The 21,944-nt window shown below is 40.5% G+C and overlaps 2 protein-coding genes and 1 long non-coding RNA gene across 9 annotated transcripts in view; 1 reads left to right on the forward strand and 2 right to left on the reverse strand.

The window, feature by feature from the left end:
* cacnb2a (calcium channel, voltage-dependent, beta 2a) overlaps positions 1-6,102 on the reverse strand; it is a 72,066-nt gene extending 65,964 nt beyond the window's left edge. Inside the window, exons 1-2 of one of the 3 annotated variants that reach the window (XM_044177399.1) lie at positions 5,679-6,102; positions 2,948-3,040 (exon numbers count right to left, since the gene is read on the reverse strand). In XM_044177399.1, coding sequence (XP_044033334.1) covers positions 2,948-3,040; positions 5,679-5,762 — 177 coding nt within the window. In that variant the 5' untranslated portion in view covers positions 5,763-6,102. Of the gene's footprint in view, positions 1-1,077; positions 1,207-2,947; positions 3,041-5,678 lie in introns of those variants that run through there. The other 2 variants (XM_044177403.1, XM_044177400.1) reach the window with 2 other exon arrangements.
* On the forward strand, positions 5,388-11,437 carry LOC122867059. The gene is made up of 3 exons (XR_006375857.1): positions 5,388-5,554; positions 10,026-10,107; positions 10,758-11,437. It is a non-coding gene; the product is annotated as an uncharacterized LOC122867059 (long non-coding RNA).
* A 153-nt stretch (positions 11,438-11,590) lies between these two features.
* LOC122867055 (zinc transporter ZIP12-like) lies at positions 11,591-20,498 on the reverse strand. 5 transcript variants are annotated; one of them, XM_044177411.1, is made up of 13 exons: positions 20,250-20,473; positions 19,081-19,397; positions 17,895-18,233; positions 17,604-17,811; positions 16,385-16,548; positions 16,049-16,217; positions 15,507-15,679; positions 15,223-15,378; positions 14,909-14,989; positions 13,553-13,625; positions 13,260-13,418; positions 12,961-13,148; positions 11,591-12,122 (listed from the first exon to the last, which is right to left on the reverse strand). In XM_044177411.1, exons 2-13 carry the CDS (start codon positions 19,324-19,326, stop codon positions 11,994-11,996), a joined length of 2,085 nt encoding a protein of 694 aa, XP_044033346.1. In that variant the 5' UTR covers positions 19,327-19,397; positions 20,250-20,473; the 3' UTR covers positions 11,591-11,993. The 5 variants fall into 5 exon arrangements, 4 of the variants coding, with proteins under 4 accessions (XP_044033346.1, XP_044033345.1, XP_044033347.1 ...); XM_044177410.1 differs by having other exon boundaries at positions 20,232-20,473; XR_006375856.1 differs by lacking the exon at positions 11,591-12,122 and having other exon boundaries at positions 13,008-13,148; positions 13,260-13,437; positions 20,232-20,498.
* Between the last annotated feature and the right edge of the window lie 1,446 nt (positions 20,499-21,944).

Consider the following 21,944-nt stretch of genomic DNA (forward strand, 5'->3'; position numbering starts at 1 on the left):
GTTGTTTGCTCTTAGCTTTGTTTCTCACTCTGTAAAGCACTTTGTTAACTCTGTTTTTAGAGAAGCGCTATTTAAAGAAAGTTTATTATTATTCAGGGTCATGGGGGGTTGGATTGTTTCCCAGGCATTAGGCACAAGGCAGACTCTCTAAACACACTGCCAGTCTACAGATGAACAAACACTCACATTTACACCTATGGGCAGTTTCCAATATGACCATATGACCAACACAGCACTCAAGGCTCTATCTTGTGTGTTTCACCCAAAAAACTGGTGCATACTAAAAGTGACTAAAGTAAACTAAAATGTTTTACGGAATAGTTCAACATTTTGGTAAATACGATTTATTTACTATCTTGCAAAGAGATAGATGAGAAGATCAAAACCACTCTCGGAGCTGGACTATTTCTTGGACAGGAGCAGTAATTTCCTGGAGTCTCCACTGGTTGCGTGGCACCTGCTCCCGGCCAAGACATAGTCTATAAAACTGCAAATTGTCGTATTTACCCTTTGCTGTTTATACAGATTAAACTAAAGAGGTATAATGTGTTAATTAGTGAGTGATTTTGTTACCTATTTCCAGTCTTTATGATAAGCTAAGCTAACCGGCTGCAGCTACATATCTTCCAAACAGACATGAGAGTGGTATCAATCTTCTCATCTAACTCTCGGCAAGAAAGCAAATAAGCGTATTTCCCAGAAAGTCGAATTATTCCTTTAACTAAGCACGAGATGGACAAACAGATAAATCAGCTTTCATCAGCTTGATGCTGAAACATCTGTTTTTCTACCTCATGAAAAATGGGTTGACGTAAATGTCTGGACTGTAAAAGGAAATCCACACAGAGTGCTAAAAGAATCATGTAGGGTCAAACCAATGACAGATGGATGATGCCCCACAAATCACAAAATGTTTGCCATTAGTGTGACGATTTATTTGCTTACACTGCAGAACTAACCACCTCCACATAAATAAAAATAAACCATCCACCTGATGTTGAAGTTTGCTGACAAATCTATGACAGTTCTGCCCTTCTTCCTTCTCAATGGAGAGCTTAGCTCCAGTTCAACACTGACCTCGTTACTCCCACGGCTGAGCGGTCTGGTCTGGCTTGGACCTCCACCCTTCCCAGCCTCCTCCATACTCCCCCGGGCATCAGGCCACGACCACAGGGAACGTCTCTCATCCTTTCTCTCTCTCAACCTACTCACTGTCTGCCCTCTGCCCCCTATCTGTAGCAGCATGAGTAATTCTGTCTTTTAGGAGCTGTTTATATGCAGTTACTGGAAAGTCATTTTTATGATACTCGGAGCTGCGGTGGATCTATCACACAGTGACCTTGACGAGCCTTAGTTGTTCTTAAGACGCCTACAGGAATTAAAGGACTATGAGGCACAAAAACAACAGGTCAGACAGGAGGGAGAGCAAAAGACAAAATCTTCAATCCAGTCATGCGAACATTCTTTAGAAAACAGCAGCTTTGACTGTTGACAGTGAGAGAAATGATAAAACAAAGAGAAACAAGAACGAGATTAAAACCAAATGACAGATTGATGAATAGGCAGTGAGACAACCACCCAAAGGTTTCATACTTTCCCGGGATGGTGATAGTTTAGCGATTTCAATACAACGTCCTCATTCTTCTGTGAAAAGTGAAAATAATCACAGGCAGTATGATTGAGCATGAGGGCGAGGAAAATAAGGTCAGATTAAAACTGCTGTTATGATAACACAAATGAAAAACAGTATTTACATTATTATCCAAACAGAGGAGAAGTTACTGGAAGGTCTGCTATTTCTGGGGCCCTCTTGTGGCAAATATCTAAAGGAGGATATTTCTGCTCGGCATGCAAGGGCCTCACTGACCCTGAAACACATTACTCCTCCACTCTCCCCACATCTCTCTACCATCTCTTACTTTAATGGCCTCTCATTTCTGTAGATGTGGTGTTGTGGTGTTACGTTGCAGATAGATGCTCACTCAGCCTAACTAAGTTTATCTGTGATGACTCAGACTTGAAGGGAACTCCTCATTTGGGGACAGGATTATGGGAATGGGCATGAGCTCCCAAGGGTGGCTTTAAATTCAGGAAATTTCTCACTACAGCAGCTCCTGTTGAGCTGTAACACTGATGATAGCAGCTCATTCAGAAGTTCTTCCGTGGCCTTGAGACAAAGCAGAGAGCAGACCAGGAGGTGCCGCTTTGCTCTGATCTCCTCCAGCTTCCCGTCGCTCTGCAGCTGCCGTGCCAAAGACGAGGCGATGTGTGCCTCCTCCAAAAAAGGCAGAAACATTTAGGCTGGGGCGCGCATCCTTAACCCGGCCCATCCTGTCCCTTGCAGGTCTGCTCAACAAAGACCAGACACGCTGAGTGTGTACCTCGCAGGGTCTGCTTTATAACAGGCCACTGCTGCACTCACAGCACTGAGGACGCAGCGCAGAGGAGAGGCCACCACTTAACATACTGTACCCAGCAGTGTTTACAGAGGGCTTTCACTGCAATGCACATCTCATCCCTGATGGATGATGATGACTGAGGCTGGGCTCTTATGCCAGTTTGCATTTACTGTCAGGGATTTACATACACTCAGACACACACACACAAGTGTTACATTCCTGAATGAAGCAACTGTAGCCAGGAAATGTAATAACTCTTCATGATATTCCTGTATGGTGCACAAATGATCAGACATCTTCCTTGTACCTTGTCAAAAACAGAACTTTGTCCCTAGGCAGTAAAAACCTACTCTCTCCGTACTTTAGCGTATGGTCCAAAGATTTATCAGACAGCTGATAGTAGAGAGATGACAAGAAATGAGAGTGAGAGAGATGTCGAATGACAAGCAACAAAAGGTCCCCGGCTGGATTCAACCATGGACTTGCAGTTAACCCCTAAGCCACGGGGGTGCCCCAAAGTTTATATGTTTTTGAGCTGTCATCCTTACCTGGCGAACAAGGCTGTTGGTTGTGGTGTCAGAGGAGGTGCTGCCATCTGAACCCTTAAATCGACCTTTTCTTCGAGCTCCTTTGCCATGAGACTATGGAGAGCCAAAAAAGAAAAGAGTGAAATTATTAAAGAAGAGGTTCACGTCTTTTCCAGCCCATCTTACTTGCATGCTCACATGTACATTGAAACTGTTTTTTGTTGCTGTTATAGTTCCTCCCGTCCTACTGGTCGTCAAGAGATCTCTTGCTAACACAACAGAGTCCTCATTCTCTGCAAAAAATGCATTAAAGTTCAGCAGAAACTAATCTGAGGCTTCAGCAGTCAGAGTTAGAAAAATCAAGTGTTTATCTTCCAACTAGGACTGCAGCTAACAATTATTTTCATCATTTCGTCTATAAAACTGATCTTGGACTCTTAGGAAAAATCACAGTTTCCTAAGAGTCCAAGGAGATGTCTTGAAATGTCTTGTTTTATTTTGACCAACAGTCCAAAACTAAAAAGATATTCAGTTTACAAAGATATAAAACAGTGAAAGCAGTAGATACTCACACTGGAGAAGCTGCAATCTGAGAATATTGTTGCTTGAAAAATGACATGAACAATTTAGAGCTGCAACGATTAGTCAATTAATCGATTAGTCAAGCGACAGAAAATGTATTGGCAAAAAAATGCCAAAAAAATCTGTGGTTGCAGACTCTATAATCTGAGGTTATCTCTGTTTAATATCATAGCAAACTGAATATCTTTGGGTTGTGGACTGTTGGATGGACAAAACAAGATATTTGATGACATCAACTAGAACTGTGGGAAAATTTGATGGGGCATTTTTTTTTTACTTTTCTAAATGGATCTATCTTTTAGTAATGGATTAATTGAGATAATTGTCTGCTAATTAATCTATAATGAAAATAATCATTGGTTGCAGCCCTTAAACTATTTATCAGTAACCAAATAGTTCCTGATTATTTTTCTGTCAATGCACTAATCAATCAGTCAACAAACTTGTTTCAACTAGTGGGGGATAGTAACATGGAAAGGGAATTTTATACTAAAAACACTAACTTTGAAAGCTATCCACTTGATTCCTCATATGAGCTTCAGCTGAACTTCCAAATGTACATGTAAATGTTTTACACAGACGGACTGTGGATTTGTCCCCCATCACTGACACTGTAATCACGTTGAGAAGGGATCTCTTAACACCAGCATGAGGAGGAGGAACAATTACAGCGACCAAAAACTGTTTCAATACACATATGGACATGTGAGTATTGTTTTAACACAGACTCGAAAAAATGTGAACCTACCCTTTTAGTGTAGACATAGAGCAACACTGTTAGTTCAAGTAGTGAAACAGCTTCTAATGTTTTATTTGAAGTGCAATATTATGACAGGTGTCATAAAACCATGGTAATTATGTGGGTGGTCTCTAAAATGCAAGCTGATATGGTGAGGGGCTGGAAATGCACTCAGCTCAAGTGCTCATACAGCATGTGTTGCTAGTAGCAACTGAAAAACAGAAATTAATTTCAAAATTTGCCTTTTATTTCAGCCCATTCCCCCGGGACATGTTAATCATGCATATAAAGAGAGATCTATTCTGACTGTTTCTTAGGAGCCGGTCACGTAGAACAGTTTGAGCTGCCCAGAAAGAGTCTGGAGGAACAGGATGAGGTTTAATTAACCTCAATAAGCCAAACAGAAATAACATAATACATGTTGAACAAATGCACTGTGCTGCATGAGAAAGATAATGTATAATCCACTCTGTATAGCCTCAGGCTTTCTGAACATCCTGTATTATTAGCAGATATTTTCATAGACTAAAACAGTGGTGGAAAGTAACTAAGTACATTTACTCAAGTAGTTTGAAGTACTTGTTTATTTATATTTTATGCTAGTCTTCTGCACTACATTTCAGAGGGGGATATTGCACTTTTTACTCCACTACATTTATCTGACAGCTACTTTGTAGATTATGATTTTTCATTCAAAACATCTGATCAGTTATTTAAATATAATATATTGTATATTATAAACTACTAAGTATAGAAAATTGTTTAAATTAGCTTTACTATGACCGCTACAACATTAAAAAGCTGCTTACTTGTCAATGCATCAATAAAAATAATACAATATATAATAATACATAATGAGTACTTTTACTTTTAATACTTTATAGAAAGTACATTTTGTTAATAGGTAAGTAAGTAAAATTTTGAAAGCAGGACTTTTATCACTACTTTTAACTACTTAAGTAAAGGATGCAAATACTTCTTCCACCACTGGACTAAAATGGTTTCATCTGGAAATGTAAAAAGTCCAGAGAAATGTCACTATAGCAACCGAGTCAAACGTTCAGACTTGTCTGATATTTGAAGTATTAGGTTGTGTATACAACATTAAAACATTACACACCGACTAACCTGACAAAATAAATGTTGAGCCACCAAGCTGACTTACAGCAACATAAAGTAAAATTTAAAGATAACAGCGTCGACGACATTTTTTATCAAAATCAACCGTTAAACTCGCGAGGTGATGTCCTCGCGGCTTACGTAACCAAAACTTAAGTTCGCCAAGGAAGTCGACAGGTTGAGGGCAGGTGAGCTAAAGTTGACCTGTTTCTTTAGCATGCTAACTTCCGTGAATTATATAGCAGGCTGTTTTTTTGGTATTATTCTGTTTCTGTTAAAAATGTCGGCGTCCTTTAAATTTAATCAACTTACTTGTAACATCGGATGTTCCAGTGAGTCCATGTGTTTGTCCAGAGGTGCTGCTGCTCTTGTTTTTGGTGTGTTATTGACGACCATTACACCAGTTGATAAAAGCAAATATTCAACAAACCCTGTCGGCTTGGACAGACGGCCCAGCTGTGTCCAAGATAAACGCTAAAGCGCATTTTTACCCAGTCACCGGCTCATGTTAAAGGAGCTGAAGAAGCGAGGCGCCGCCGCTGCTCATAAACTGGCACCGCCAATCTTCAAGTTTGAGACAGGAGAGTTAAAGGAGGAGCTTGAGCGGAAGAGGTCTGTGAATGATGAATTGATTTCTCGGATATTATAGCCTTCAGCATCACAGAGCCTCCTCATCACTGCCCTCCTACCCACACTGACTGAGAGCTCTCTTGCTCCGTGCGCCCTCATCCAACGCCGACACCTCTGCCTCCCCACAGAACAAAAGGATGAAGATGAATAACAGCTTGCAAGCATGAAATCTGCCTGAAAATTTTATTCCTTTTAACAATTTGCAGTGGTGGAATGTAACTAAGTACATTTCCTCATGTACTGTACTTAAGTACAAATTTGAGGTACTTGTACTTTACTTGAGTGTTTTCTTTTCATGCCACTTCATACTTCTACTCCACTACATTTCAGAGGGAAATATTGTACTTTTTACAATTATTTGACAGCTTTAGTTACTAGTTACTTTACAAATGAAGGGTTTTGCACACAAAACAAACAATGAATATGATGTTTTGTGATAAATTAAACTACCCAACAGTTTATACAAGCACAGCTGAAACGATTAGTCGATTAACTGATTAGTCGATTGACATTTTTCTTGCAAAAACATTTCCTGGTTCCAGCCTCAGAAATGCTTCTTTTCCTTACATTAATTTTTAATAATTTTGAATTCTGTACTATTGGTTGGACAAAACAAGCATTGTGAAGGTGTCACTTTGAGCTCTGGCTAATTGGGACAGCATTTCTCACTATTTTCTGATTTTTTTTTACAAACCAAACACTCAATCGATTAATGGAGAAAATAATTAGCAGATTAATCCATAATGAAAATAATCATTAGTTGCAGTCCGATACAAAATAGTTCAAAATCAGCTCCACCTCAACCAGCTACAACAATAAAATCCTGCTTTTACATTAATGCATCAGTAATAATAATCTAAAGATATAATATAAAATAGTATTACAGTCACAGGGGACATTTTCCTGCATTGAGTACTTTTAATACTTTAAGTACATTTTCCTGATTATACTTACATACTTTTCAATGCAGGACTTTTACTTGTAACAGAGTATTTTTACAGTGTAGTATTAGTACTTTTATTTCAGTAAAGAATCTGAATACTTCCTCGACCACCGCAAATTTGTTGCAAGAATTTTCTGGAATCAGTTAATACAAATTGAGAGCTTGACAGAGAACTGAAATTATTTGTCATTTAAGGAAGATTTTAAGGTTCAAAGTGAGGCTGTTGCCAAATCATTATCTGTGACTTATCGCAGACTTTGAACCCAAATGGCACCGAAGTCAATGTAGTTTTAGTGAAAACGGTCCGTTCTGGGTGAAATGGAAAGCTTAAAGTTGACAACAAGAAAGCAGAAGGATATAAGTGCTGGAACTCTTATGAGGCAAAAAGAAATCAGGCAAAGTGTGACAATTGGATGGTTCCTACTACATAGGCTATATTGGGCCTGACATTTGGACACGTCACAGTAGGAAAAGCACGGGTGTCAATAATAAAATGACTTCCATTTAGCTGCTTTAGGGTCCTGGTATTGTCACTGCCACGCACGAGTAAACAGTACATTAACCTGGCTATCCAATAACTGCAGCCAAATTGTGATGAATAGATAATAAAATAGAACTTCTTATTTGAATTTTTATGGCTTACTGAAACACTTGAATAGAACGGAGTCATTGTGTCATTTACAGTATGAATGAATGGATTAAAGTAGCGCTGCAACTACTTATTTTCATTATTGATTAATCTGGATATTTTGCAATTAATCAATTAATTGTTTAGTCTATGAAATGTAAAAAAAAAATAGTGAAAATGCCTATCAGAGACCAAGGTGACATCAAGAGACCAAGACTTCAAATGTCTTGTTTTATCCAACCAGCAGTCAAAAACCCAAACATAATTTATTTACAATGATATAAGAAAAGCAGCAAAGCTTCACATTTGAGAAGCTGCAACCAGAGAATATTTACCATTGTTTTGCTTAACTTTCTGTTGATCGACTAATCGATTAATCAACTAATTGATTCAGCTCTAGATTTAAGTGGGACATTTACTGTGAGACTGAGAGTATTTTCCCTGTACCTGTTCAGGTGAGTTCTCCACAGAGGTGAAGGAAAGGTACTGCATCTACTTAGTGCCTCTCTGTCATTCAGTCCTATAGTTTTTTTCTATATCCAGTGAAATGAAACCGTTCAAACCATACTACAGCTGAAGCGAACCCCTTCCACAGACCAGTTTTTACCACAGACAGCTCTAAAGTTTTGTTGTTCATTATTGCCCTCTAGTGGTTTCATGTGCTTTTGCATTTTAAAGTGCCATCCCACTGATTTCACACATCAAAGTCAGTTTACTCATCATGGTTAGTACTGCTCAGCCTGTGAAAACAGCTGTATGATGTCCTCTGTAGGGGTGGGACGATACAGGTACCTCACGATTCAATTCTGTGGCAATATGTGGTCCACGATATGATAATATCACGATTCGCGATATCTACGATATTGAATATATTGGAAAAAATTTCATCAACGATATATCACGATATATGTGACTGAAAAGAAAAAGAAGGAATAAGGAAATAAGGAAATTTTATGCATTTATTAATGCCAACATTTCCAACATTGTGCAAAGAAATATGCATTTGCATAACTCACTGCCTCCTGGTCTTAAATGTAAACACTGTACATCTAGACAGATAAAAGTGCATGAACATTACAAAACAACATGAACATTAACATGTGTAAACCATAATACTGAAAGCGTACTGAGCGCACCCTCCACTTTGGCTCTGGTATCTGCATTGAATGCAGGGATGACTTTGTCTGTAAAGTGCCGGCGACTCGGTATCTCGTATCTCGGTTCCAGTGTTGTCAACATTCTGCAAAATCCATCATTCTCGACCACGCTGTAAGGCGAAGGTCCTTGCAAATAAATTCGGCGATGGACTTAGTGATACTCTGTGCCCTCGGCGACCCAAAGGGAGCTTTGCTTTGAGCGCGCAGTAGTGATTGTCGGCTGACTTGGTTTACCCTCATTATCACCTGAGAGTAGTTCACCGTGATAGCGAACGAGGTGCATTTGCAGATTCGTAGTGTTGCAGTTATATTTTATCTTTGCAAAGCAGTTCTTGCAGATTGCATAGTTTTTATCCAGTGCCTTTCCGTCGACTGTCTCGTAAAACCCGAAGTGTCTCCACACTTTAGAGTGGAAACTAGCGGGTGGGTCTTTGATTAGTTTTTTATTGTTTTCCGCCATTCTTCTCGCTTCTCTTTTTTTCTGCAATTCTCTGTTGTTTAGTTAACTTGTGTTCTTCACCGGCCGCTGTTTGTGCCACTTTACCCCTATTTACTCGAACAGCGCCCCCCGCAAACAGAATGGTAGATATTGGGTAGTGACAGTGACAATGACAACGGGTAAATTAATCATTTTGTGTTGTAATAAAATATCGATATTGGGCGTTAGTGTATCGATTATTTATTGCGACAGAGAGCACAACAATATATTGCAATATCGATTTTTTTTCCCACCCCTAGTCCTCTGCAGCTCTGGAGGGGGCTTTAAAAAATCAACCCTGATGATGTCATAGTGATGTCAACAGGGTTATCTTGGAGGACATTTTTACCAGAAAGCTGGCATTACAAACTGCGTGGGGTTTGAAAGATGTGGGCTTTTACCAGGCAGTATGGGAAATGTAGGATCCAGTGTTTTTAGGACTCAACCCTATACGGACTAAAAGTCAGGATATCTCTGCCTCTGCTGCTGCAGTTTTGTACACTACTAAATCGATTGACTACCCCTTTAAACTAGAGACCTAATGACACAATAATGCCCAGCTGTACAGCAGTTTTTAGTAGAGATAATAAATAAAATCTTAAGATTTCTGCTTTCCATACTTTTTTATATATATATAAAACATACTGTGTATTTCAAGTCACAAGGCCTGTGAATGTGAATACAACTGTCGCACTACCAGTAACTGTAAGTTGATCCCATGTGTTTTCGTGTGATAACAATAACAGGTGCAAAGGATTATTTTCTGTCAGATCAAAGGGACAACACTTTCATATTTCCTGTCTTGTGTCTCTCTCTCTCTTAGCTTTTCCCATTGTTTCTGCGTGTTCTGCTGCCCCGATGACCCTGGAGCTGAACTCTTCTTCTGACTGGTCTCTGATGAGCAAGTGAGGATACTCAGTGTTCACACCAGCATGACCCAGATAAAAAGCCCTTCCTTCCTCCATCCTGGCAGCAGCTGCCTTGAAAAGACGCACACAAGCCAAAAAATACCTCTTTGGTGCAAAAGAGCAGATTTACACACAATCCAGTAGGCCTGAAGCTTTCCTGGAAATGCCAAAGGGGTTGGCTTTTCCAAAATAACAGCAAAAATGCTAGAATAAGAGAAAATGCAATGGACTTCCTGCTATTGTCTGAACATTACTCGGGAAGTCACAGTAAATGGTGTCAGCTTTTTCTGATGCGATAGCCAAATAATCTCATGACACTGTCAATATAACTGACTTTGCACTTTGATAGTGAGCTTAGAATAGCAAATTAGCATAATCACCATCCAAATTGCGCAATGAAACTAATCCTCAACACAAATAAGGCAAGTGCTTGACAAATTTTACAAACATATGTTGATGCTGAGAGCACCAGAATTTAATCACAGCAAGCTGATTAAAAAGAGGGAAAATCTTCTCTTAAGCCCACTCATTCTGTCAATATCACAAATCCAATTTTATGTACAAATAAGTTGATTTACTGTGTTTCATTTATCTCATTGTGCTGATGCATTCATCATATTCTCTTCTTCCTCCACCTCCATTTGCAGGCCCACTCTGGCCGGTGAAGAGCGTGTGCGCTGTGTGGGCCGGATCGCTCCAGAGTTTCTGTCTTGTACAGCGAGCATTAGTCACCCAGGTTGGTGGATGAAGAGAACAAGTAGCTCAGGTGGGTGGAAGTGCCCTCATATTGGATCACAGAGAGGCCTCAAATACAAAGAACAATGCCTCTGAGATGAGAAGCTGAGAGAGAGCAAAATTTCTCTAAACAGGGCTTCAAAAATAAATGTATTTTAGAGCAGCTTATGCCTAACAAAGAGGTATTAGTCCTTTCTTTGCACCTAATATAAGAGTTTCTCATTAAGCCAATCAGGTTTCGTATATTTAAAGAATGTTCAAATCAAAATAAAGCTCTATTTTCAGGGTCCATACTTTTCTACATATTTCCCAGGAAGTTTCCTTGAAAGCACTATGCAAGTGCATATAATAGGTGTTGACTTTGAAAGACATGGGACCAGGCAGAGAGGGACTAATGAAAGACAGACTAAAGAGGGACTAAAAATCAGGATATCTTTTTAAATTGTGTCTTTTGTGAGTCTTCCATTTCATGGAAGGGCAATACTAAGTGTGTCCATTTAATTGGAATTAATTAATTGGAAGTGTACTAAATGAACACTGTCTCTATTTTCCTTATAATTAGTCCAAATTCCACAGTTATTTCAGGAAACTTCTTGGCAAATACTCTGAAATTATGGGCCTGAAAAATAAAGCGTTACCCACTTAAATATATAAAATAAGACATTGTACTAAATCAACAAAACCCCACATGACCCTATCAGTAGAAGGACAATGACATAAAAAAATACATACAAGCCAAAACAAGTAGATTTGCAGTACGTTATATTTTGTGGGTGAGAAATTACTTTAAAATCAAGTGATTTGATTGTCTGAGGCAACATGAATATTTCACAGAACAACAGATGTGCACAATTGTACCTGATGCTGCCAAATAAGGTCATTAGAGTTAAAACTATTTAGTGTCCAGACACAGGCACCCATGATACCTAACATAAAAAAATAAATCATAAAGTATAAAAAAGAGAGGATTCAAACAGCTAACGTACATTTATCATCCAGTGCTTAGACTACAACATCATAAATACTCACTCACTGACCAATAATGATTTTTTTAAAACATCCTGGTTCCACACAATAGCACTAGAAAACAAGTCAACATGTTTTTTCGACTCATCCCCATGTGGAGAGATACGTCATGTACACTGCAATTAGAATTTGAGTTCATGTTCAAAGAGTGCGAGGAGCAGAAGACAGGCCCAACCCATCAGCAGACCGAGGTTCTGTAGGAGAAACATGAGACATGGTCTGTCGGTCTTCACTCGATTCATCTCTGGAAGCTGAAAAATAATAGAAAATACAGAAAATGATAGAAATATTGGTTAGAAAGTGCATTTTTTTAAAAAGAAAAGGCTGGCATTATTTTTTATTTTCCTTATTATCAAGAAATCCCATGAAAAGACCAAAACCAAATCCCCTTTGTTCCTTCTTTTAAAATTCTTCAAAAACAGGTCACACATAAATAGTTTCATTTTTCTAAAAAGGATAAATCATTTCCTAACGCAGCTGGGTAGCCTCTGTAGTTTTTAGCAAACGCTACTCAAATAGGAGTAAGAAGTGTATTTGTTGGGGACTATTTTCAGCTGCACATTTGATGCTCTAGTGCAGAGTAGACATACTCCTGCAGCCCCATCAGATTGGATCAAGATCGTACTCTTTGATGGTATTTTACCTGTTTTTTTTCTTTTTTTCAGTAGTCAGTCAAGTTTGTATTTGTACTGCTAACATTTGGAGTGGCAGTAACAAGACAATTCAACCATGTATCTATTACTTTAGCTTTTTGTTGGCTTTGAGAACTCTCAAATGCAACAATTGAGTCAGGTTGGTGGGAAACTGAAATGTGTCCTGTGGAGTCAAGACTATCTTAGTTGGAAGGTTATTGTGACAATAGGATCAGCATTAGTTTGTAATTCTATTTGTGTGTTTATTTTCCTCCTAGATTCAAATATGTGTATATATTAGCAAATCATAATTTCTATTTTTTCAAATTAATTGGCACAGAGGAATGAACTATATCAGGATCAATTAATTGTTGGTTTTGGTCTTTTCATGGGATTTGTTGACAATAAGAGAAATATAGAATATCACCAGCCTTATATTTTAATAAGGCTCCCTTACCATTTCTACCAGTGACAAATAGAGGAAAATCCCAGCAGTAACAGTGAAGATCCACTGCTGCACTTCCATATCTGAGGAAACAAACAGTCCGATGTAAAGGCCCATGAAGGCCGTCAGAGCGCTGAGAAAGTTCATTAGCACAGCAGTCTTCACTGTGAGTCCGGAGCTGAGCAACACTGCAAAGTCCCCTTTGAGACAGAAAGCAGAAAGGATAAGTCGTCAGTTGAGCAGAGTGTTTCCTGGCCTCAGCCAAAAAAAACCCCAAAAGCGTTCCCAAAGTGAGTACCGTGACCTCTCACCCATCTCGTGCGGGATCTCGTGGCACAGGATGGCCACAGTGGTCGCCATGCCGGACTCGGCTGAAGAGGAGAAGGCTGCCCCGATAACCAGGCCATCGGCAAAGTTATGAAGGCTGTCTCCCACGATTACCATCACAGCCAGAAGAGGAACCCCTTGTCCTGGGAACACAAAGGGAGCCTGTGTCGTTGAAGCTCATCCTTAGACCGTGACAATTGCTCTGTCATGCCAGGCGACTAATTACAAAGTACATCACATTCAAGTGTGTTGTGCGGCTCATATTGAAGGTACTTACTCTGATGTGGAGGCCTCCTTGTGTCTGTGTGTTCAGGAGATACTTCTGTACACTCCAAGTCATCCACTGGTCCCTGCAGGAAAACGATTATTATTCACAGCACAGATTTATGATGATAAGATTTATATTGTTTCGCCAAGTTAAATGAGGGGAGCTGGATGAGACAAATTCACCAAAATAGGATATTTCTATGTAACAAGAATGGTCATAAAACAGGTCCCAGTCTGTAGTTTGCAAAAAAACAGCTTTCCACATGCGTGACCCTGTCTCTGTGTCCGAAATGTTCTAGTTTTTAAGTATGTATCAATTTTTTGCACGATTCAACACAAGCTATGAAGTGCTTTCTGATTGATTCAATACTCCTCATTTTCCAACATCCTACATGCCCTGTTCCTTCACGCCCTCCCACACCACTCTTTATTGCCTGTTATATAAGAGCAGCGCAGGAAAATTGATTTAAATGAATTTCAGTCAATTTTTTGAAATGTGAACATGGATTCAATGGATTCATACTGTCCTTGATCTGCATTATGTGTGCTCAGAGATGATTTGATAGATGAGGGTTGTGCCATTGTTTTATGTTGTTGTATATGTGTGCAAAAAAAAAACTAAACTAAACTGTGCTCAAACAAATTGTGCTGTAATTTACTGGTTGTTCTCCTGGCTGCAGTGCCCTCTAGCAGAACTCTACTGTTTATAACAAGTGCATTAGTGCTTCCTAGATGCTTGGGTGGAGGAGTTGTGTGGGAGTGAAGCATCATTGGGGCGAATTATACTGTACTGACTTTAATAACTCCACAGTGGTACAGCACAGTAAACACAATTTTTAACCAATGTGTTAACTTAGCCTCTACCACAGCTGCTTCTTGTTTTTTTGGGAGCAGTTTTTTTGCCAGTAATGGAGAACAGTGACATTATGATTTGATAAAAAGAATCCACATATTTGTGTTCAACACACATAGGATTACAAATGAATGTGATGCTGAACTTTTGTATATTTATTGCCGCAATAATTGAAAAATTACCGGCATATGAAAAATAACTGTAACAATATCCGCTTTTATATAATGGTGTTAAATAGTTTAAATTCAAATGAACAATTATGAACATGGCAGGGGTACTCAAACTCATCTGACAGGGCTCTGGGGTACATAAGACAAAAAAGGTTGGAAACCACTACTGTAGAAGCACTAGACAATATACAGTATGTTTATATTTCAGTGTTTTCTCTCTCTTCTGGGCCCTTGATATGTGGCACTGTTTTAATATTTTGCTGTTTAACTTCCAAGCAGGTTTTCCTGCCAAGAACACTATTAAAAAACAGAATAGTTCAGTCTGGGTAGTGATGAAACTCACCAGCTGTATGGTGGAGATGGACTTGCCCCTCTGTGAGTGACTGTTGCAGTTGAGCTCTAACGGAAGGCCGCTAGAATGACCCTGCAGACAAAAGAAAATCATGAGACCACTATCAACAATCAGCTCTGCAAAAGTTCAGACTAGGCCCAAACTTGCTTGTTCATGGAAAACTAGAAGTTCAACCTCTGGCTAGATAAAGACAATCAGCCACATCAGCCCCTTCCCCTTGACACACTATGGTTTGAGTATTTAGCTACAGTATTTGTGTCCTTTTTGTGTAATTAAATTGGTAAGGGCTACAAAAAAAATCTTACATGGCCATGAGAAGGAACAAAAAAGGAAAAGATTCTTTCAATAAGGAAAAAGCCATAGATCCCTGCGATCATGCCCAGAATCCTCCACAGATACTCCTTTCCTTCTGTAAAGTCTTCGTCATCATGACTGTGAGTGTCATCATGGAGACCAAGGATCTCCAAAAGAGACAAAGAGGATAAAAATTAGACATTTACTCCACAGTATAGATAGAGAGTATCTTTATACATGTATGGCGCTTGACTCACAGTTACAGAGGATGGTGCAGTGGCTCTGTGTCCTATACCTGTGGTATGAGGTGCAGGAGTGCATCTCCTGAGAGGGTTCCCACTGCCAGGCCCACAAACAGCTGCAGGATGAGTGTGTAGGTTTCCTGGCAGGAGTTGAAGAAGATCAGGCAGATGCCGAGCATGGAGCCCACCGTGATGAGCAGGACAGCAGCCGTGCTGTAGCCATACTCTGCAGAGAAGAGAGAGTTTTGAGTTTAGACACATTTTGTCCTGTCCAAATATTAAGATTTTAAATACTGGCTGATCGTAACACAAAATAAATAAAGGAAAACCCCACTTTGCACAAGATCTTACAAAGACTACATTTTTATCTTTTTTTGTAGCTCTTATTGGGGATGACCCTGTGCTTCTTTTTTATTGTTATTGTCGCTACGTTATATTATTGTATGTCTTTTTTGTCTTTTATAATATTTCTATTGCAAATAATTAAAAATCACAAAGCAATAGCTGCTTGATTTAGTGACAAGCTAATTGTATAATAATGTCTTTATTTGTGACTGTTGGCTGCAGAGAGAAACAATGAGGTAAAATGTCTTACTCTCGAGAGCAGTGGGCAGAGATCCTCTTTTTTGCTCTGCAGACTCGCAGGCATTGCCTAGCAACTGCTGAATGATGGCTGGGCAAATTTGTCTGAAGTGCTCCTTGGAAATTGGCAAATGAGGATTCAGATCAAAAATATCCACCAGCTGATTGGCTGAAAAACATTCCTGATTAGATTCAAAGGAAAAGAGAAATTTGTGGATCAGTAGGAGGCTTTTCAAATCAAGCCTTACAGTACCTGCATGCAGTTTAGAGCAATGCTGTCATGTTTCTTGGGAATCTCAGTACAGAATATTCACTTTTAAATCAAATCAAATATTTGCGTTAGCCTCACCTGTGCCCAGTCTCTGCTTATTGCTCCACTTGCATGGTTGCAACTATCCAGCAGACGCCCCGCCCCTTTCTGTGAACTCCCTGTGATGCTCCGCCTCTTCCTGTCGTGAGAGTGTGTCGCTCCCTCCCGTCCTACTCCCAGCTGATGAAGCAACTCCTCCAAGTCTGAGCAAAGAAATCACTGCATCATTATACTGTGGTCACCAGGTCAGATTCAACCAAATTAATCAGTCTGTCTGGTGAATGTTAAAAAAAAAAATAGAGCTAAAGAAAACAAACAACAACACAGATGACTGATCATTAAAGGTTGTAACCATTATTAAAGTTCAATACAGCACTTACAGAGATTTTGGATTGAACCTGCAGATAGCCAGCATTTTGTGCCAGTATTTAATAATAAATTTGACCCATTTCATATAAAAGATGACGGTATTATATTTTTAGAACATGTAAAACCCAGACTAATGAAAATGTTTCATGCATGATGACTCGTTCCTCCTATTCAGAGGCAGCGAGAGGAAACACCTTGAAATGAAATACTGACTTACAGAAGATATTGAAGAGTTAAAGCAGCTGTAAACAATAGTTTTAGAATAGCAATGGATCAAATGACTATGTGTAATGTAGAAGATGTTGCTCGTAGTGATGCACCCACAGAGAATTATCACCCAACCGGATTTCCCCTCAGCTTTACGGAGCTTTATAGCTCCTTTCAGCTCATTGTTTTGGTTTTCTGGCCCCCAACTTCACTGTTTTGGTTCACTCTCAGTGCTCTTATAAAGTTGTTTTTGGCGGCAGCAGGCAGCTATTTTTAGTGAATAACCTCTAATAAACCCACTGTACACAACCTGCATAGCACCAAACAGCAGACAGACAGTTGGCAACAAGCTGGTGGAGCATTTAGCAGCTAAAGAGCCAGATATTTCCCTCAGTAGTTGAGACCAAAAACAGAGCTAAAAGAGAGTGAATATTGGACTTACATTCATCAGGTGGCCAGAAACACGACTCCAAATGAATGCTAACGTTGTTCCGTATGTGTTGGATGTGTAACTGCTCGCTGTTAACTGTTTGTTAGTGTTGTATTTATAGCTTGTTTCAGCTGCCCCAAGTGTCCCCAAAAAATATATCAGCAGAGGACCACATCATCAATACATCAAATAAAAAGCAAATGTCAGTCTGTCTAAATGTGCATAACAAGCAAACTGTGCTCTTGAACTTACCTATTATCTGTAGGTTACTTGTGCGATTTAGGGATTGAAAGATAAAGTCGGTAAAGAAAGCAGGAGACGGGAGGTTCCTCCCTCTGAAACAGTGGCCCTGCAGGATGTGGGTGATGATCACTGCGGCCAGTTTGGGCACAGAAGATGCACCAGCACCTGGATTTTCTTGTACGTTTACATCTTCAAGAAGGCGAGCGGCATCAATACACTGTGGGATCAAAGGTGAAATGATCATATCCGGATTGTGTGCCTGTCGAGACGGGATAGATCTCTCAGATAATAATTCCTTACTTGCAAATCAGGTGAGCTGTCTTGATTGGAGGGGTCGTAGTGCTGGTTGATGAGCTGTAGAATACTTTCTGTTTCACTGGATGATAGGAAGAGGTTGTCCTCAGCTGGGTGTAGATTGGTGAGGGCCAAAAGGTAAAACTGATAGTTCCCAAATGAGGAGGAGGAGGAGGAGGAGGACGAGGAAAGGGAGGAAGGAGAGGCAGCATTTGACACACACAAGTCTTGCAGGTTAATTATGTAGTACAGCAGAACAGTGGAGATCCGCTGGTAGTCTTCCTTAGTGAGGTAAGCTTTCTTATCATCCTCTAACACAGAGAGAGCTACGTCTGGTGTCAGGCACTGTAACAAGAACAGGAACATGCAAGAACAGGGGAACCATTTTAGGCAGATTTAAGGACAGAAAGTCGCAAAATACCAGGTCATGTGAGTAATGACCTTAGATTTACATGTCAACAAGTGATGGAAAAGAGTCAGCTTGATAAAAGGCCTATTTTCTCCCTGCATACATTGTACTCTGCTTCTCAGAAAAGCTTTGTGCTGCTGTTTATGTTTTGGTGAGTAGAGTACAAGCCCAATTAGACCCACATACAAAAATATAGAAGGTTAGAATAGTGGGTGAAGCACTGTACCTTGTCAGAGAGCAGACTATTGAAGAAAAGTAGAAAGTTTCTCTCTCAATTTTTAAATTTCATTTTCAAGGCTTGACACACACATAATCCTATTGTCAGCCCGCCTGCACAAACATGTGGAGTACCTCTATCGTAGAAAAGGTTTCAGTCGTAGTCATCTTCTCAATTGAGAATGACTTCCGGATGGGAGCCGAAACGTCTTGATTCTGAAAACAGTGTCCAGATGACTACGACTGAAACCTTTTCTACGATAGAACACTCCTGGACAAATGAGGGACTACACCGTCTTTAATGTGGAGTACCTCTAACTCCACTCTATGGAGTTTATTATGTCAAAGTGGGGGATGTCTAAAGCTCAGCATGAAGGCCCCATAGAGGTCAAGAACTTAAGCCTCCACATTCACTCGCATTCCAGCCATAACAAGCACATTTCTTGGAATAAGCAGGGAAGAATGGGATGAATACATAATAACTATTTAGCATATGGATGTAAAAGTTGCTCAGTTTATCATGTAGTGATACTTGTATGATAACATTAAGACAGTTATAGGTCTTACCTTCTCACAGACGCCCTGAGAGGTGCCAGTCTGCTCTGCACAGTGCACCGCCCCGAGGAGCTTGGTGATCAGGACGCTGGTGTGGTTCTTTTGGAGCTGTGGCTCATCGTCAGTACCCAGGGGCAGATCCAAGGCCCTGAGAGCCTCCTGCAGGTACCCCCGCTTCTGCCCTCTCACCTCCAGCACCCTCCCCAGCATACAAAGACGCAGCAGCAGCAAAGTGGTCGCACTGCTCCTGAAGTGCATGTTCCTACCAAGGCTGTCCGACTCCCTCAAGCTCCCAGGACTGGCTTAGGGCTTGAGACAACAAGGAGATGCTGGATAGAAAACACAAGCAAGCTAAGTGAGAGAGAGGTTTGAATCAAGGTGAACGAGAAGAGAAAAGAAGAGCTGTGGGAGGCGTTAGTAATAGTCCCGTCTGATCTGGTGGAGGACAGGAGGTCTCGGTGAGCACCCTTCAGCTGAACCAGCCCTTACAGTGCCAAACGGTCAGCCAAAGCCTGGGCCCCTCAGTCCACAACAAAAGGATTAGTGCAGGCAAGTGAGAGAGCACAGGGGCAGGGAGAAGGGGGCATGAAGGGGGAGATGGTGGAGAAAATAATTGGTATTGAGGAAAACTAGGGATGAGGGAAAAGCTATTATTAACACAAAGCAGCGGCTCACACAGACAGAGATCCAAAACAAAGTAGATCTCCTAAAGTGTTGGTCAAATAGCACAGAGGTCAGCACCTCTTCAGTTTGTAGCACAAGAAAGTTTGAATGTTTTCAAAACTGTCAGTTTTCATAATGGTCTAAACATTGAACCAGTTTCCTTCTTTGGCACCATCAATTGTTCAAGAACAAGACAGATGCTAGTGTGAGTAAGTGCCTGTAGTGTATTGACTACGAGCCCCAAAGCCCCCCCCACACACACAGACATTTATACATACACACATGCATAAAGCACTGGGGACGTTCAAATCAAAGGGTTTCTTATTCTCCATGATCTCTGAGTCATCAAAGATCAAACATACAGTGCAAAACATGCCAAGCTTTCCCGCAACACTTTCCAACATCCTCCCACACTGTTCACCCTGCAGGTCAAACCGACTGAGCAATAAGAGGACTAAAGCTGCAGATATACCTGAGATAGAATAGATGAAAAAGCTTACCGGCTGAACTGGGCCTACCGTTCTCCTCTCTGCTCCTCTCGGCTGCTGTAACTAGGTTTGTTTTCCTCCTCTGGTTGGATAAACAGAAGATCCGGTGCTTGTTTGGGGAGAATTCTTGGGCATTAGTGCTGCGGGTAAAACCCTCTTATGAGAAGTAAGAGTTGAGTAAGCTCCTGAGGATTAGCTGCGACAGCCTCATAGGGCTGCTGTTGCCATGGAGAATGCTGCCTCATTTTCAACAATGAGGTGATGGGGGTGGCCAGACGCTGGTAGGGGTGACTGAATGGTGAATGCCTGACAGAGTAATATTAAGTTAGTTTAGAAATTCAGCATGAATCATTTATAATTTTAAATAAAAATCACAAAAACTGAATTACAGAAGAGACATATCACTATATAGTTTACTAAGTTGGGGTCATTTAAAACATTAAACAACATTAACATTTTAAATGAGCTTTTATTTGTGGCTGACATTAAATAAATCTGGTCATATGTAGATCAGCCGTAATGCAGAGGACTTGCAGGAGACACAGAACCACAGCAAAATACAAACAAGTAAACATTATTCCTGAACAGTCTGTAAAATAGTCTAGTCATTAAAGAAGGGGTCTTGTGTACGCTAAGGTGTGTGACATAAAGCAACATTGACACAGGCATGCTCTCCTCCCTTGATCACTCTGATGGATATCCTGTCACATGGGATAAGGTTGGTCAAACAACAACAATGTCCAAAAGTTTCCACAGAATTGTTGCCAGAGGCAGAAAAAGGTAAGAAGCAAGTGTCTTCATCTCACTCTTACACAGGAGCCTTTCAGACAGCAAAGGCAGCTTCAAGAACTCATCAAAGTGTCCTGTAATCACTTTAATAATGGTGATCCTGGTATGACAATATAAATATCTAATAAATCGTCCCTCTACCTAAAAAGTCTACAGTGTCTAGTCTAAATGACCACCGCCCTGTGGCTCTCACCCCCATTCTGATGAAGTGCTTTGAGAAACTGGTTCTCCAGCACATAAAGAACAACATCCCAGCCAGTCTGGACCCTTGACCAGTCTGCTTTCAGAACCAACAGATCCACAGAGGATACCATCTCTACTGCCCTCCACTCAGTCTTCACACACCTACAACACCTACATCAGAATGCTGTTTGTTGATTTCAGCTCAGCATTCAACACAATCTCCCCCATGAAACTTATTTTAGAAACATAGCACTCTAGGCTTGAGTACCAGACTCTGTAATTGGATATTGGACTTCCTTACAAACAGACCCCAGACAGTTCTTCCACTCTAGTGCTGAACACTGGAGCCCCTCAGGGCTGTGTGCTCAGCCCCCTCCTGTTCACTCTGTACACCCATGACTGCAGCCCCCGACATGGAGACAGCTGATCGTTGATTTTAGGAAACAGGAGGCATAGATACAGACCCCTGTCTACATCAGTGGAGCTGAGGTGGAGCAGGTGAACAGTTTTAGGTTCCTGGGAATCAGCATCACAGAGAACCTGACATGGTCCTCTAACATCTCCATCCTGGTCAAGAAAGGAAAGGAAACTTAAGATGGCAAAATTCCCCGTGCCAAGTTCTTGTTACCTTTTTACAGAGGAGCAATAGAAAGTTTTCTGACTGGAAATATCACAAACTGGCATGGGATGTGCACGGCCCAGGAACGGAGGGCTCTGCAGCAGGTGATTAAAACCGCCCAGAACATCATTGGT

This window comes from Siniperca chuatsi, linkage group LG19 (genome assembly GCF_020085105.1).
Source record: "Siniperca chuatsi isolate FFG_IHB_CAS linkage group LG19, ASM2008510v1, whole genome shotgun sequence".
Taxonomy (NCBI): Eukaryota; Metazoa; Chordata; class Actinopteri; order Centrarchiformes; family Sinipercidae; genus Siniperca; species Siniperca chuatsi.

Bases quoted from the DNA above. Each gene is read 5' to 3' on its own strand.
- LOC122867055 (XM_044177411.1), bottom strand. From the start codon at position 19,326: ATGCACTTCAGGAGCAGTGCGACCACTTTGCTGCTGCTGCGTCTTTGT. The intron at 13,149-13,259 runs GTGAGAGGTCAC...TCTGTCTCAAAG, and splicing joins CGAGATCCCGCACGAGATGG to GGGACTTTGCAGTGTTGCTC. The intron at 12,123-12,960 runs GTAAGGGAGCCT...ATTATTTTTCAG, and splicing joins ATTTGTCACTGGTAGAAATG to CTTCCAGAGATGAATCGAGT.